The following is a 17,555-nucleotide window of genomic DNA, read 5'->3' on the forward strand; positions in this document are numbered from 1 at the left end:
TCAAGAAGGAGATTAGTAAGAAGAATTGTCCTTTGTCCAATCCCATGATGAGGTGGTCGGTTAAAGAGATGAGTAAGGTTTCGGTGCTTCGTGCGTTACGGAACCCGTATTGGGTAGATTAGAGTATTTTGTGGTCTTCGAGATAATCCGATAGCTGTGAGTTGACTAATTTCTCCATTATCTTGGCTATAAAAGGTAAATTAGAAATAGGGTGGAAGTTGTTAGGTTCATTGGGATCTAAGTTAGGTTTTTTTTAGAAGAAGTTTAAGGATGAGGATTCTATATTTTTTCATTTTTATTTTGATAATAGTGATTAGCCCATAAATAGCCTCTTGATGAATAGTGGATTGGAAACTTTTTTTAAAGTGCATATTAGGTGTTAAATGCATCTGGCCATAACATTGTATGCGGGTCCTGTGCTAGAAGTGGGCCTGTCACAAATAGGTTTTAAGACCTGGGTTTTGAATTTGAATGCTTGCTTTCAGGGTCTCTCTCTGATCCAACTGGTGAGCAGCTTATTTTGGGCTCCCCCAAGCTGTGCTTGGATTGAGTTGTATTGTGGCTAGAGTTGTACAGAATGTGAAAACCTAAAAAGAGAACGTCCATGCTCAGAGCTCAAAGTCACTTGTTGTTCAACCAAGTGATGGCGCTGTTTTGGCTGGACAATACATTTTAAACCCATGGAGGTCCTGAGCTAATGTGTACCTGCTAGATTTCTGGAAGCACCCATTTTGGGCCAGAGAAATTATTGATCTCAGCGTACTACAGCTATCCCTATTCTACTGCAGAATAAAGGGGCCCCAAAATTAGCAGGCTTGACTCAGAAAACAACGTATTGTTACGAACAGGTATTTATACCTGACTGGACAATAAGGGCCTGATGTACTAAAGGGTTTTTCCCATTTTGTGTCTGTGGAAAAATGCTTTGGGGTAGATTTTCAGAGGGTTATGCGCGAACTTACGCACCTAACCCCCGAAAACCTACCCCAAACCCCCCCCCCCCCCGCGCGCGCGCCGAGCCTATCTTGCATAGGCTTCCGGCGCGCGCAAAGCCCTGGGACGCGTGCAAGTCCCAGGGCTTTCCTGGGGGGGGTGTGTCGGGGGGCGTGAAGCTGCGGCGCGTCATCCAGGGGCGTGGCCGCAGCCTCCAGACCAGCCCCCGGACCGGAACATGGCGCGCCGGCATCTGGCCCGGCGCGTGCAAGTTACGCCTGCCTCGAGCAGGCGTAACTTTCGCGACAAAGGTAGGGAGCGTGTAAATAGGGCCGGGGGGGTGGGTTAGGGAGGGGAAGGTGGGGGGAGGCCGAAGGAAAGTTACCTCCGAGGCTGCGTGGCTCAGCGTGCGCAGGCTGCCGATTTTGGGCAGCCTTGCGCGCGTCGACCCCAGATTTTAATGGATATGCGCAGCTACGCACGTATCTATTGAAATCCCGCGTACTCTTGTTTGCGCCTGGTGCACGAACAAAAGTACGTGTGTGCAACTTTATAAAATCTACCCCTTTGTGCATAGGCCCCTATGACAACTTAAATTTTGAGCATGAGAGTTCCTTTCAAATCGCAATTCATCTGTTAAATTACATGTGGGCTTTTCCCATTTTCTTTTCTTTTTAAATCATTTTGGTTAAAAAAGGACATCCATCCAATAGAGCCATGAAAGTGTACATACAGTATTCTTAACTGTCTAAAATAAATGGATGAGTAAGGGATGCATCTTCAAAACTTACATCTCACATGTAAAAAAGGATTTTAAGGATGTACTTTTGCCCACAAGACTCCCCATAATAACTTGTCTTCACAAGTATGCCGAAATTCAATTATAGGGTGGTTTCTCTGTGGGAACTGAAAACATCCGTGCCCTAAATGCATCGTTTTTTTATTTTCTTTTGAAGCAGGTACGGCTTGTACCTCATCCCCACCATGATGAGGCCTGGTCAGATTTGTTTGAAATGAAACCAAGCGGTCTTTCGTGAGCACAATCACTGGTCTACCAGATGATATAATTTTCTTACATTATTTAGATTTAAAATATTAATGTCCCTGAAGAGTCATTTATATTTCTTTGGCTGTGTAAGAAGCCAAAGCTTTCAAGTCTTTAATACCTTATATATTGAATAAGAAATTTTAGCCAGTAGATTTCATTCCTTACTGTAGGCCTTTTGAGTACTGACGAGCTACACTGTAATTATCTTCATAGGGAAATTGGTAATGTGACTTGAAACTTGGATAATTGAGCTAATGCGGTTTTGTATTGAGTTCCTTCAACATTGGTTGCTGCTTTTAAAGAACATTTGCCATTCTCTCAGTGCTCTACCCCCGCACATACTGGTTTTTTTTTCTGCACTGTAATTTGTTTTTGTGCTTTCTCGTGTAATCTTAAATACTCATCCATGTCAGGGTTTGGTGAATAAAGGGGGAGGGATTTTTCCTCTCTTGGGATGCAGCATTTTGCTAAATGTGGCGTCCGTCCCCTCGCAGTCTGAGAGGTGCTGAAACGAACTGACCATGTAGTAAGCAAGGTGATCGGAAATCGCGCCAGAAAACTTTCAAACAAGAAATGTTATCCTGAGCAGGGCTTGCCAGCTTTAGATCTTTCTTCAAAAGCTTTGCAGTTCTCACTTTGTTTAAAACGCCGTTCTCCAAGCCTTTGCCCCACTAATTTTTCCATTCACTCTGGAGGGAATTTTCAGAGTTATGTGGTGGTCACCCATGTACAAACAGAATATATGCATATGCATAAGTGTTTTGTGTGCATTTTAACGGGAAAAGAAGGGGTGGGTCTAGGAGGGTTCCAGAGCATGCGTGTAAGACGTCTACATGTGTAGAGTACAAGCTTGTCTGAACACCTTTACTCCTGCTTCATTGAAATTTGGACAAGGCTTTTGTCTGCAGTCTTTGGGTGGAAAGTCTGGGTGAACTGATGGCGATTCAGGGTGAAGTGCTAGAGGGAGTAGGTGAACTGGGTGGAAGTACACGCCCACTGGAGATTCCAAGTATGTTTGCAATGAAATATTTTCAGAAGAGTATATGTGCATACGTTAAAATATACCTGCCTCTGCTTTTTATTCTGTTACAATTATTTAGCCCGGAAAATATACACGTTTGTTTTCGTTTTTGTTTTTTTTTAATGGGTAGAGAAAGTATATGTGTGCTTGCATTCCAAATATAAGCAAATATTTCAACATACTTGCACACTTTCAGGGCAGAAATGCAAAATATTTTATAAACTGTAGGGCTCCTGCCATACAGTGAATAAAATGCTAACACAAATTGTATACCAACCGCAGGCTGCTTTCAAAATTGGACTCTCTGCGCATATGTAGTTGCTTCATTGCAAGGGAAATGAAATGGTGGTGCCATATTGCTGGCTTTTATGAGCAATCTGTAGACCTGCAGACATGGAAATGATATGTTAACCTGCAGTTCTGTTAAACCCCCAATTATTTGAAGGCAATCTCGGTCCCAGACATTGAGAGCGGGAGGTCTCCCATATGAAGTTTGAATTTAGTTAATTTTAGTGGTGGAGATTTGGCCAGAGGTGATTTATTTCCACACTTGAATGATGACAGGTATGGATCAGGGGATTAGTGATCTTAATCAATCCTCAGGCTCTGTCTTGCTACTTATTACTGCTTTGTTGCCATCATATTTTAGCAATAATTTCTGCAAGACAGCAAAGAGTAGCTAACATCCTCCTGATCTTCTCCACTTGTTGGTGTCTTTTAGAGACGGACCATTTACTTTTTCAGTTTCAGAACTGGACTGTAGCTTGATTTCTTTAACTCCTGCATATATTAAGAAGAAGTTACTCGAATCCGAAATCTTCCGGCCACTTAGCATTTCTGATAAATAGATGCGAGTTGCAGCTGTTTGGCCTAGAAAGCCACACAGTACTCAGGCAGCTGTGCCAGTGAGCATTCCTACATCTATCAGAAACCTAAATGGGGAATGCTGTATCATATCTTCCTTTAAAAAAATGTCTGCTAATAATGCTTCGCCATTACTTTGCATTCTTTGGTTTATGGGTCATCATTTCTGGCCAAACGATCTCATATTGTATTTTTGGGCAAGAAGAGAGTTCATGCAATTTTGTGTGTGGTATTAAAAGTCCTCTCCCTAACTTGTCCAGTATAAGTAAGGAATTTCGGGAGCTGAGCAGGCACGGGTCTATGGAAACGATACATAGCATTTCTCACAATAACATGCCTTTAAAAATCAGTTGGGTTTCCTTTCAAAAAAATGGCACCCAACTCAAAATGGTTTTAAATGGCTTTATCTTTCCTGGAATCCAGCAGCAGTGGTGTGTCCTGTCGTGCAAGAGAGTTGGGTTTCATGCCCAGAAGCGTCTGATGCTCATCAGATTACCAGGGGACTGGGGAACCAGCATCGGGGGGGGGGGGGGGGGAGCTCCAGCAGTAACCTCGATGTAAGAACGCTGGCTGGGTCAGGTGGAGGGGGTGAATGAAACATGCCGAAGGAGACTTGTTTTTACCAAGTTCCAAAAGGAACCGTCACTATGATGGTTGGTCTCTATGGGTTTGGGGGAGGGAGTGTGAGGGAAGGGATCTAAAATAGGAGGAGATACTAAAAGAAAAATGTTAAAAATCCTTTCCACAAAATGTATACCTGCCTGCCCTTTGACAGCTTATTGGGGAACTCTTGAAGTCTCAGTGGTCAGTTGGCGAAACACCAGGAGAGGAACAAGCTATAATTTGTCATATGCACTTCTTTACCTAGGCTTTTACATAAGGCCACAATGCATCATAACAGATCCCATTTCAATACTTATAGACTTGAATAATGGATGGTCACACCTTCTCAACACCATAAGAACATAAGAAAATGCCATACTGGGTCAGACCAAGGGTCCATCAAGCCCAGCATCCTGTTTCCAACAGTGGCCAATCCAGACCATAAGAACCTGGCAAGTACCCAAAAACTAAGTCTATTCCATGTAACCATTGCTAATGGCAGTGGCTATTCTCTAAGTGAACTTAATAGCAGGTAATGGACTTCTCCTCCAAGAACTTATCCAATCCTTTTTTAAACACAGCTATACTAACTGCACGAACCACATTCTCTGGCAACAAATTCCAGAGTTTAATTGTGCGTTGAGTAAAAAAGAACTTTCTCCGATTAGTTTTAAATGTGCCCCATGCTAACTTCATGGAGTGCCCCCTAGTCTTTCTACTATCCGAAAGAGTAAATAACCGATTCACATCTACCGGTTCTAGACCTCTCATGATTTTAAACACCTCTATCATATCCCCCCTCAGTCGTCTCTTCTCCAAGCTGAAAAGTCCTAACTTCTTTAGTCTTTCCTCATAGGGGAGTTGTTCCATTCCCCTTATCATTTTGGTAGCCCTTCTCTGTACCTTCTCCATCGCAATTATATCTTTTTTGAGATGCGGCGACCAGAATTGTACACAGTATTCAAGGTGCGGTCTCACCATGGAGCGATATAGAGGCATTATGACATTTTCCGTTTTATTCATCATTCCTTTTCTAATAATTCCCAACATTCTGTTTGCTTTTTTGACTGCCGCAGCACACTGCACCGACGATTTCAATGTGTTATCCACTATGACACCTAGATCTTTCTTGGGTTGTAGCACCTAATATGGAACCCAACATTGTGTAATTATAGCATGGGTTATTTTTCCCTATATGCATCACCTTGCACTTATCCACATTAAATTTCATCTGCCATTTGGATGCCCAATTTTCCAGTCTCACAAGGTCTTCCTGCAATTTATCACAATCTGCTTGTGATTTAACTACTCTGAACAATTTTGTGTCATCTGCAAATTTGATTATCTCACTCGTCGTATTTCTTTCCAGATCATTTATAAATATATTGAACAGTAAGGGTCCCAATACAGATCCCTGAGGCACTCCACTGTCCACTCCCTTCCACTGAGAAAATTGCCCATTCAATCCTACTCTCTGTTTCCTGTCTTTTAGCCAGTTTGCAATCCACGAAAGGACATCGCCACCTATCCCATGACTTTTTACTTTTCCTAGAAGCCTCTCATGAGGAACTTTGTCAAACGCCTTCTGAAAATCCAAGTATACTATATCTACCGGTTCACCTTTATCCACATGTTTATTAACTCCTTCAAAAAAGTGAAGCAGATTTGTGAGGCAAGACTTGCCCTGGGTACAGCCATGCTGACTTTGTTCCATTAAACCATGTCTTTCTATATGTTCTGTGATTTTGATGTTTAGAATACTTTCCACTATTTTTCCTGGCACTGAAGTCAGGCTAACCGGTCTGTAGTTTCCCGGATCGCCCCTGGAGCCCTTTTTAAATATTGGGGTTACATTTGCTATCCTCCAGTCTTCAGGTACAATGGATGATTTTAATGATAAGTTACAAATTTTTACTAATAGGTCTGAAATTTCATTTTTTAGTTCCTTCAGAACTCTGGGGTGTATACCATCCGGTCCAGGTGATTTACTACTCTTCAGTTTGTCAATCAGGCCTACCACATCTTCTAGGTTCACCGTGATTTGATTCAGTCCATCTGAATCATTACCCATGAAAACCTTCTCCATTACGGGTACCTCCCCAACATCCTCTTCAGTAAACACCGAAGCAAAGAAATCATTTAATCTTTCCGCGATGGCCTTATCTTCTCTAAGTGCCCCTTTAACCCCTCGATCATTTAACGGTCCAACTGACTCCCTCACAGGCTTTCTGCTTCGGATATATTTAAAAAAGTTTTTACTGTGAGTTTTTGCCTCTACAGCCAACTTCTTTTCAAATTCTCTCTTAGCCTGTCTTATCAATGTCTTACATTTAACTTGCCAATGTTTATGCTTTATCCTATTTTCTTCTGTTGGATCCTTCTTCCAATTTTTGAATGAAGATCTTTTGGCTAAAATAGCTTCTTTCACCTTCCCTTTTAACCATGCCGGTAATCGTTTTGCCTTCTTTCCACCTTTCTTAATGTGTGGAATACATCTGGACTGTGCTTCTAGAATGGTATTTTTTAACAATGACCACGCCTCTTGGACATTTTTTACTTTTGTAGCTGCTCCTTTCAGTTTTTTTCTAACAATTTTTCTCATTTTATCATCTAAAACTCTTCACTTATTAGTATACTTTAATCGATCATAAGAAATATATGCTTTAAACAATAGCATGTAATACCAGCAAAACAATTCAGACTAGCAAACCACATTACCACTGTGGTTATATCAGAGATGCATAACCCTTGTCCTTGAGGGCCACAAACAGGCCTGTTTATCAGGATATTTACCAGGAATACTCATCAGGAATATTTGCCTACATTTTGATCTGACAGCCAGATTATTTTGCATGCTGTTGTTACCCGAGAGCCTTGACCGCTTGGCGGCCCACAAGGACCGGAGTTATGCACCTCTAATGTATGAGGAGAGCAATGTGTTTTACTTGCAGAAATCAAGGTTTTGACTATTGCTCACCACTTGCGGGTTGTTCAACAGTATGGACATTTTTGTCCATGGACTGGAGAGGGCGGTCCCAGGAACGGAGAGAGGGCAGAGATTGCAATAACGCATATGGTTTTGATGATTAGAAAATACACCCATTGTTTCCCATGGGAAAATTTAGCTGCAGAGAGAGGCAGAAACGCGGTCTCATTATTTCCTCATAGGGCTGTCAGCAAGCGCTTACAGGTTTCTTTGTCCAAGCACCTGTTGGACAAAAAGATGTATAAGCACTTGAAAGGAAGGTATGCCCTATGCAAAGGATGGTGATGAAACCCCAGCTGATTTTGCATTGGAAACTGACATCTCCATGTGAATAGTGTAGAACAGTAAAGTAATGTGAAGGGAAGAAAGTAACGTGCATGGATTCATAACTAGTTTTCGGAGTAAAATGGTCCTGTTCATAACACGCTGCACGGATAACTCCTTTAAAGGAAACCAATACAGCTAACAGTGCTAACAATAGGATTTTGGTTTGTCCATTTAAAGAAGCGCGCGATCTAGGTCGCAAAGTTGGCTGCACTAAAATATAATGTTCTTAGCACGCAATAGTAGCCGTTTTCTCCGTAATGTAAGGCTTCTGTGGCCATCCTCCCCAGTAGGGACCGTTAGGGTGCAGCGCCACCTGCTGGCTCTGCAGGACTGATGTCTGAGGAGGATGGCTCCGTTACGCTGGACTCCCTCACTAGCTTCCTCCCTTCCTCGGCACAAGCACTGGTCTGCCGGTGAGCAGGTTAGCACAGAGGGTCGCTGCCTGCTGGGGGGAGAGAGTTGGGTCTCTCCCCCCCCTGTGTGTGATCGAGCCTGTGGGGAGAGTACATCAGAAAGGCCATTGAAGCAGGCAATACTGTGGCCTTAAGACATGTCTCCAGGGATGGTAGTTTCCACTGCTGTGTAATTATGAATTGAAACACAACATCAGAAATCTAACTAGTTGTTGTGAAACTTCTTACCTATTGATAAAGGAAACCTAGCCACGTGCCTCAGTTCTCTTCCGTGAAAAATCTATTCTTTCTCTTTCAGCAAAGGCGTATGCAACCTGTTTCCAAACTTGTCTTCTCTTGTTTTGATAACTCTAGGATATTACCAGCCTTCTCCACACGATCTATGAAGTAGTAGATGCGTCCGTGAACCACTCTCCCAGCTCCAGCAAAACACTGCGGGTGAAACTTTCAGTAGCACCGGATGCCAGTCAGAGAAAAAAGACAATTGTGCTAAACCATGCAGGTAAGAATCTAGCATTTAACTCGTGCTTTTTCGGGCACGCTTGAAAATGTAAACCTTTTTGATGTTTTTACCTATCAGAAGCTTCAAAAATAACAAAATATTCACTTTAAAAACCAAAATATAGCATATGGTAGATTTAATTATACAAAAAAAAAGAGATTTTTGAGAAAGTCTGTTTCTCAGACACCAGAAAGACATGGATTTTTTCTTTCCTCCCCAGAAAACACGGTTTTGATGTGACTTGTGTGTTTTGCGGGTGTTACTGAGTAGGTTTAGTGCAAGCAGGAACGGTGGCTGTGAGAACGAATGGGAGGAGATGTGCGAATGCTGGATGGGTGGGTTGGAGGGGTGCGCGGGGTCGGTAGGAGTGGAATGTCTGCCAGGAAGGCAGCAAACCGTCCGGACCTTTCCAGGGATATAAGTGCCACAGTCCTGCCACAGAAAGCACTGAGCGAGAAAGGACTCTGAAAGCAGCCTTCCCCCTCCCCCAACTCTTTCCTATGCCATTCCAGTGAAGTCAGAGAGGAAGGAAGAAAGGAGGCGTGAGCTTACGTGGGCAGAGAAAGGCCCCCCTGAGCAGGAGTCCATGTATTCAGGCTGTAAAGCTCAGGGAAGTGAATAATCAGGTGTGTGTGACGTGGTGAGTGAACAGGAGACACAGTAGGAGCTCAGCGGATAATGGAGGCCTAAACCTCCAGGGCTGAATCTATATAGTCTGTGATCTACAAACACATCTCACTAAAAATGAAACAACTTAAGAGTAAGAAGAGTTAAAACAGCATTGGGTGTATGCCTTTAAAAGCAATTTCTGTTCATGTATGTTTACAGTTCAACCACTCTTCAAGTTAAAAAAAATTAGATATACAGTATATATGGTCTATTTTTCTGGTCCTGAAGAAGTGCTTCATATTGGAATGTGATAAGAACATAAGAACATGCCATATTGGGTCAGACCAAAGGTCAGTCAAGCCCACGATCCTGTTTCCAACCGTGGCCAATCCAGGTCACAAGTACCTGGCAGGATCCCAAGGATTAGAGAGATTCCAAGCTGCTTATCCCAGGGATAAGAAATGGATTTCTGCAATTCCACCTTAATGGTTATGGACTTTTCCTCCAGGAACTTGTCAAAACCGATTTTAAACACAGCTATATTGATAGCTTTCACCACATCCTCCTGCAATGAATTCCAGAGCTTAATTATCCTTAATTATTTTCTATTATTACTTTTAAATGTATCACTTAGTAACTTCATTATATGTCTTTGTACTCTTTTGAAAGAGTAACAACAGATTAACGTTTACTCATTCCATTCCACTCATTATTTTATAGACCTCTATCATATCTCCCCTCAGCCGTCTCTTCTCCAAGCTGAAGAGTCCTAACCTCTTCAGCCTTTCCTCATAGGGGAATTGTTCCCTCCCCTTTATCGTTTTGGTCGCCCTTCTCTGTACTTTTTCTAATTCTGCTACATCTTTCTTGAGATGTGGCGACCAGAGCTGCACACAATACTCATGATGAGGTTGCACCATGGAGTGATACAGGGGCCTTATGATATTCTCTGTTTTATTCTCCATTCCATTCCTTGTAATCCCTAGCATTCTCTTTGCTTTCTTGGCTGCTGCTGCACACTGAGCAGAAGATTTCAACGTATTATCTAAGATGACCCCTAGATCCTTTTCCTAAATGGAGACTCCTAATGGTGGAACCTTGCATTTTGTAATGTGATGAGTTGCTATTGTACTCGTCACAGTTGGTTCCCAAAGAGCTAAAAGGGAAACAGAGAAGCTACGTTAAGAGGGAAGGTACCTTGAAAGTTTGGGCTAAGAGGATAGAACCGTCATGGGAAAATACATCTCCCAGGAATCCTTGGGAGATGGGTTTGGATCACCTGACTGACAGGCGGGAGGGGGAAACACTGCCATCAGGTGATTTTAATGGGGTTAGTGAGCAATGGAAGGAGGAGGAGAGCTGTGCTTGGGAGACAGAAGGAGGAGAGCTCAGGGTTAGGTTCGAGAGCTGGAACAGACCTTGGGAGTGAAGCAAAGAATATGGAGATTGAACTGCCTGAGAATCCTCCAGAGGTGGGTGTGGAAGAGATGGAATATATAACGGGACTGGCAGCCCTGCAATATTTAAAGTAAGGGGGGATCGTTTTCTTTCTCTGCCTCATTTGGCTAAAAGTTAAAATAGTCTTATTGTGGGAGGGTTGTGCCTACCACTGCAGGTGAATGGAAGTCACTCAGTCTGTTGGGATTACCATGGGTGGTGCTGGTACTCTAGAGAGTGCCTTACAAGCTGTTTGCAAGCTGTACAAAATTAGACCTGTATTTGTTTTTGTTTGTTTGCGGGATTCGGATTTACTCTCCAGACCATGGATGGTAAAATGATTAAGGAACTGAATCAAGAGTGATGACCCTTTTTGCTGGGCTGAAATCGGCAGGTATTTCAGAAGCCTGCCGTAGGTAAAGCTGGTTGAACTTTTGAATACTGCACAGTTAACTTACATCTCGAAGCCCAGACTGTGTTTGGACACAGATTTTCAGACTGTGAAGAAAAGAATTGCTGAGGACAACACCCCGAGGAGAGCAGCTTCTTGGCAGTAGCTATAATTTGGGTTACTCTGCTCTAGGTGTCCACGTTAAATGTAATTGAATTTAGTTTAGTTTGTTAACATTTCTTTATTGCTTACTGTGTATGCTCCAACAAGTACATTTTAAAAGGCCACACGTGCCTAAGATTGGGGGGGGGGGGGGTTAACACGCGTGGCCGGGCCTTGCGCACGCCCTGCGCATTCTACAAGGGGCCCGGCCACGCGTGTTAACCCCCATTTCACGCCAAAGTGCCGCACCCAAAGAAAGGGGTGGGCTGGGAGGTTGGGGAAGTGAGCGCCAGCAGTGGGCTGGCGTGCGGAGATGACTTCTGTTCCAGAGGATCACTCCATTACACACCACACCCCCTTCAGCGCAGCTCCATCAGCCTGAGCGTTATTTCTTCCCCCTGGATCCCATCCAGGGAAGTAGCACACAACCCCACTCTCTGTCATCTGGTCTCCCACAGCTAGGCATGGGGTCAGGGTTACCCCAGGTAGCACTATTGCTACCACCCAGTTCGCCTTTTGCCCAGTGTCCACCCATAGACCATTATTTGAGACCATCTGGAGCTCTTGAGTTCCACCTTTCCTCCAATAGGGACTCTTGTGGCTTCTCTTCATTGCTCTCACAGCTCCCAATTGTCTTTTCTGCACCTGGAGCTCTTTTGCCGCAGAATCTTGGAACCGACCCTCGGCAGACGTATTGTTCTCAGGACTAGCGGGGCTTCTCATCCTGTCCTGGCAATCTCCGGTGTTTCTCAGAGAAGCCAGACATTTCCCATTTCCACTTTCTTTCTTGGCGTCTCTGCTGCTCCGAGTTTCTTTCTCCCTTCCATGGTGTCTAAATGCGAACTCTCCAGAACATCAAGCTCCAAAGCAATAGCGGAACGCTCTGCATCTTGGCTGATCTTTAAACTTCCCATTACATTTTGCGACTCCGACTTCAGCTTTGATTTCCAAACTTCTGTCACCCTCTGTATTCTCTTTGTTGGCACGCTCAAGCTTGTCTTGCACAGATTCCTTCTCTCTGGAAATCTTTTCCACTCTAATTTGCAGGGCATTAACTTCCTTTTAAGTAGATTCTGTAGCATCTTTTAAACATTCTTGCCTTCTGTTGATTCTCCTGGTTCAGTGGGGCACTTTGTTCATGCACGCTGCTAACTTTTTTACTGGAAAAAATAGAAGCGTCTCCGGCATCCTTTAGTTTAGTAGACACTCATTCCTGCTGAAGCTTTACTACTTCCCTCACTTGCAGGCTTAGGTATAACTCTAGGTCCGTGTGGTTAACCTGGACAGCAGTCACCTTCTCCGGCAGCTGCTGCAGAGTATTGCTCAGTTCTGGTGCCACGAGTACCTGCTCCCGGTCCCAAATGGGCAGCATTTCAGCCTGCAGTCTCTCCTCCTGCTCCATTTGCTGCTGCCTGAGTTTGTTCACCGTGACTTGGAGACGCTGCTCTGGCTCCCCGGATCTGTGCCTTGGTGGCTGTGCGCAGAGCTTCAATCTCCCCCCCTGATCACGCTCACATTTGTGGCCCGTGCCACCTGTTTGTGCAGTACCTGCACGGTGGTTTCCAGATCGGCCACTTTCTCGTACTCTGTGCTGGTCCGGCGCTGCAAGTCCGCTAGCTTCTGTGCCAACACCACATACACTTCAGTCAGCTGTGCACCCTTCTCTCTCTCAGGCCCTGTTCTCTACCTTCTGTGCATGGGCTTGAAGCTCAGCATTGGCGACCTCCGGTTCCTGTGCCTTGGCTGACTCCTGGCTGTGGCTCCATACGAGTTGCCCCAGCTGCCTCTGCAGCTGTACCACTTTACTTTTCATGGCAGCAGTTCCCTTGTCATGCATCTCTGGTGAAGGACGTAGGTTGCCTGCAGGTGGTCCACACTCTGGAAGAGCTGCTCCTTTTTTCCAGCTGGCTGTTTTCCTGCTTCCTGGTTGCGTCTGCCAACTGTACCTCCAGGCCAGCGACTGTGACCTCGTATGCTTTCCTTAGCTCAGTGTGCAGTCTCCTGACTCAGCTGCTCACTGGATGCTCGGGCATCCTCTGCCAGAGAGCTACGGACTTGGGTCGGCATGGAGATCTGGCCCTTGAGCTCCCCATGGTCCTCTCTGGTCTGGCAGCTATTTAATTCTAATGCCATCACTTCCAGGACCAGCCTCAGGATCTCTTCTTGCTTCTCTGCTTGGTAGCGCGACTGCTTCTCTGCGGTCAGCTCCGTCTGCAAACCCACCACTTGGGTTTTGTAATTCATGCACTGCTTTGAGATCCTGCTTTATAATGACGTGCCTTGGCTCCTCTGCAGGCCCTCTTGCTGGTGTCTCCGTGGCATCTCTTTCTGGGATCTCCACACACCCTTTCTGGGCTCTCCGTGGCTCCTCTCTCTGAGCCCACTTGTAAGTCAGTCACATTGTGCAGACTCATATTCTTCTGGCACTCCTCACCAGTAGAGGGTCCCATCTCTCTTTCATTACTGGTGGCCTTAGCAACTCGAGCAGGTCCCGGCTGAGAGAAACCTGGAATGTCCTGAATGGGCTGTTGCTGCTCTTTCGGCTCCCGTCTCCCTGTGTTGCACCAGAAACTTTGCTCCTGGCTTTTCCTAACTTTTCTGCACACCTTCGTCATCTGCAGCGCCTCCCTCTGGTCCTTCTGCAGTGCTGGTGTCTGGGCACTCTACAGCGCCTCCCTCTGGGCTTCCTGTAGTGCTGCAACACCTGCATCCAGCCCCATGGCAGCGCCTCCCTCTGGCCTCTCTGCAGTGCCTGTATCCAGTTCCTCTGCAGCGTCTCCCACAGGCCAATCACTGCTGCATTGCCCCTTTCTGGGCACTCTGTCTTCTCCAGACCAGGCTACAAAACTCCACCACGAGCTTTCTGGTATCCCAAACTCCGTCACAGCAACTTTCTTCCAAGCTGTTCTTGGAGCTCAGGGTCTGTTCTGCCTTCCAGTCCTTTGCTGCTTTCAGCTGTCTCTGGAGATGGGTCCCTCTGAAGGGTCGAGCTGCAGACAGGTGACTCAGTCAACCTCGGTGCAGCCTCTGCTTCTGTCTTTATCTCCGCAAGGCAGACAGTAACCTGTGACCTGTGTTCTTCCCGGACCTTAAGGTCCCGCATGGCTTTTTGTCCCATTGCACACGTCTCTGCCTGGTCTGATGTCAGCGGCCTTGCTGCTTCCAGCTTCCTCCGAAGCAGTGTCCCTTTCCAAGGTAGAGCAGACAGATGACTTGGCTAGCTCTGCCACCCTCTCTGCTGCCAGCCGTATTGAGTCCAGTCCCGGTTTTACTTTAGTCAGACCAGTAGCTGTACATGCCCTGCCTGCTTCTTGTTTTCCCCAGGTGTTCATCCGTAGTCGCTGGTATTTCAGGACAGTGTCCTTCAGCTGCTGCTGCCCTTCTAGGAGGCTCTGAACCAAGGCTTGCGTATCTGTTCAAGTCCTGCTTTCCCCTTGTCTGAATTCTGGTGCTTTGTGCAGAGCCAAAGCTTGCTACTAGAGGCCACACACACCCTGTGCGCGCGCACACACACCCTACACACACACACACACACACACTCACACCCTATACACATACACACACACCCCCTACACACACACACAAACATACACTCACACCCCCTACACACTCACACCCCCTACACACTCACACCCCCTACACTCACACCCCCTACACTCACACACCCTACACACACACACCCTACACACACACACACACACACACTCACACCCTATACACATACACACACACCCCCTACACACACACACAAACATACACTCACACCCCCTACACTCACACCCCCTACACTCACACACCCTACACACACACACCCTACATGCACACAGACGCGCGCACACACCCTACATGCACACAGACGCGCGCACACACCCTACATGCACACAGACGCGCACACACACACACACACGAACATGCCCTGTTTCTGTCAGCTTCTTTGTGCCTTTCCAGCATGGACTTCACTGAGTAGCAGCCTGGACAGAGCTGGTCTCCTTTGCCTGCTGTAAACCTAAACCTGATTTCCTTCCGGGCTCCGCACATATCTGTTTTAAAGGCTGTTTCACTTTGTTTTTTTTCTTGGGTGCTCTTCTTGGAGCCAGCAAGCTTTAAAGTGTCCGTGCTCTGCAGCCCTAGTATCACTTTTTTGTCTGTCCCAGCCCCCTTCCTTAGGCAGCGTTGCACAAACTTTTTTTTTTTCTTTTCTACTTTCACTTCTGTGTGTTCTTGTGCACACCGCTTTGCCTCCCAACTTTTTGGCAGGCCATGCACTCAACAAATTTTCTTCTACAGTCTTCCCTGGGGACTTGTTTTCTCTGTGCCTTGCAGAGAGAAAATCCCCAATCCGACAGCATATGTGAGGATGGCAGAGGGATAATCTTTTGGGCTAGAGCAGGAACCATGCCGACTCCAGCCCTTTCTCATGCAATTTCACTTTATTAACATAACCAGCAAATGATATCAACAATAACTGCTTACCTTTGCAGTACTCTTATAACACAAAACCCCGGAGAGGGTCAGGAGCTCAAACTCCTGGAGACGCGGGGGCCTCCTGATCCCAGCGAGGCTCACATTCCCATCAGGGTTCCGCCCACAGAGCTCTCTCTCTCTCTCTCTCTCTCTCTCTCTCTCTCTCAATTTATACCCTGGTATCACAGTGTTCCACTGAATAACCTCCTTCCACCAGATCTCAGAGATGCCAATTAAATCTACCTCTTCAGCCAGTGCTATACACTCTAACTCTTCCATCTTATTTTTTAAACTTCTGGCATTTGTATACAGACATTTCAAAGCCTGTTTTTTGTTTGTATTAACAACCTGCTTATGTGTCCTCTCAACAAATGAGAAACGAGTTTTTCATAAGTTGGTTCTTGAGCATGTGGCTGCTGCAGAATACAACTTATTATTTTGAATTGATTTTATATTTGCAAACGGCTGATACGGGACAGGTAAGCGCCCCCATGGGGTTCCACCAGCAGTCAGACACAGCCATGTTGCTTCTTGCTTAAAGAGCTGGGTGTGCCAGCTTCTTGTTTCTTGCTGAGGTTGACGGGGGCAGTGCCACAGTGAAACGAGATTCTGATGCGCAATGCTTCAAGATAACGTCCAGAAACGGCGGTGGTTGACGCCTGCCAGAGCCCCGTGGAGTATTTAGCTGATTGTCCTGCAACCTTTTGTAAACATACGTTCTCCAGCTGACTTTGGTACATTTTTCTAGGCCATTTGCTCAGGTAAACAGCAGTTTATCTGCATAAATTGGCCTGACTGTAAAGTGTCCCTCCCCCCAGAGCAGCTGTGAAGTACGTCTAGGATTCAAAACATGCACACTTATATCTCCATTAAAAACGGATATTCCTGAGGGAGTGTTTAGGTCAGGGGAATAAAGCACAGGCTCAGAATTGTATTTTCACATTGCGTATGTATTTCCCCCCCTTTCTTCCACCCACAGAAGAAAGGGGGTACAACATTTGCAGGGACTTCTGTGCCCTTATATCCATTTAAGTGAATTCTCAGAAGGCATAATTGCCTATCAGGTCCTTGTGCACCCAGGAATCTGTGGGCTACTGACAGTTGCTCCCAATATGTTGTCATTTTGGAGTAACCCGACTGCAGAACAATAACTCAGCAAAAACCTTCCCAGCCATTGCATTTTTTGGAGCAGACTTATCCACAGGAAGTGCCTCGTTAAAATACAGATGATTTGTTCTCCAGATTGTGATTTTTGCTTTGTAAATGCTTCCTCATATTCTCTGGAATGTCACCTGGTTTTGAATCTGCTGTCACTGAACTACTGTATGTTTTTCATAAGGCATGCATTCCTACAAGTGTAACAAAAAGCAAGGTTTGTCGGGGGGGGGGGGGGGGTTCGGTCCAGCTTACCCTTTTCATGCCTGCAATTGTTTTGCAAAACGGGGCAGTGCACCTAAGACCACGCTTTTATGCTGCAAAGTTTTCTAGCAGCACGACATCCCAGATAGACATATTTGATAGGCTGAATGCAGCAAAGTCTCCCGTAAGATAAGAAAATGTCTTTCTCTTTGTGCTGGGTAGATCTGCAGAGCGCAAGACATCGAACGGAGAGCAAAGCCAATGAAGAAATGCGAAGCGCTGAAAAGAAGCAGCGAGCCTCTGCCAGGTGGGTTTGGCAGACTTACCTTTCGATGGAGAAATGTACAGCGCTGAGAAAAAGGTCTTTACTGCGATACGCAGCGTTAATTGAAACCTGCCTTTTTTAATGCACTAAAAGGTATAAATCAAAACTGTG

General features: G+C 45.5%; 1 protein-coding gene across 2 annotated transcripts in view; it reads left to right on the forward strand.

Moving 5' to 3' along the window:
* Positions 1-17,555, forward strand: part of NKD1 (NKD inhibitor of WNT signaling pathway 1) — a 241,334-nt gene that overhangs the window by 211,685 nt on the left and 12,094 nt on the right. For both annotated transcript variants that reach the window (XM_029608520.1, XM_029608521.1), the window contains 2 exons: positions 8,550-8,697; positions 17,342-17,426. In XM_029608520.1, the coding sequence (XP_029464380.1) occupies positions 8,550-8,697; positions 17,342-17,426 (233 nt within the window). The remainder of the gene's footprint in view (positions 1-8,549; positions 8,698-17,341; positions 17,427-17,555) is intronic.

This window comes from Rhinatrema bivittatum, chromosome 7 (assembly GCF_901001135.1).
Source record: "Rhinatrema bivittatum chromosome 7, aRhiBiv1.1, whole genome shotgun sequence".
Classification (NCBI taxonomy): Eukaryota; Metazoa; Chordata; class Amphibia; order Gymnophiona; family Rhinatrematidae; genus Rhinatrema; species Rhinatrema bivittatum.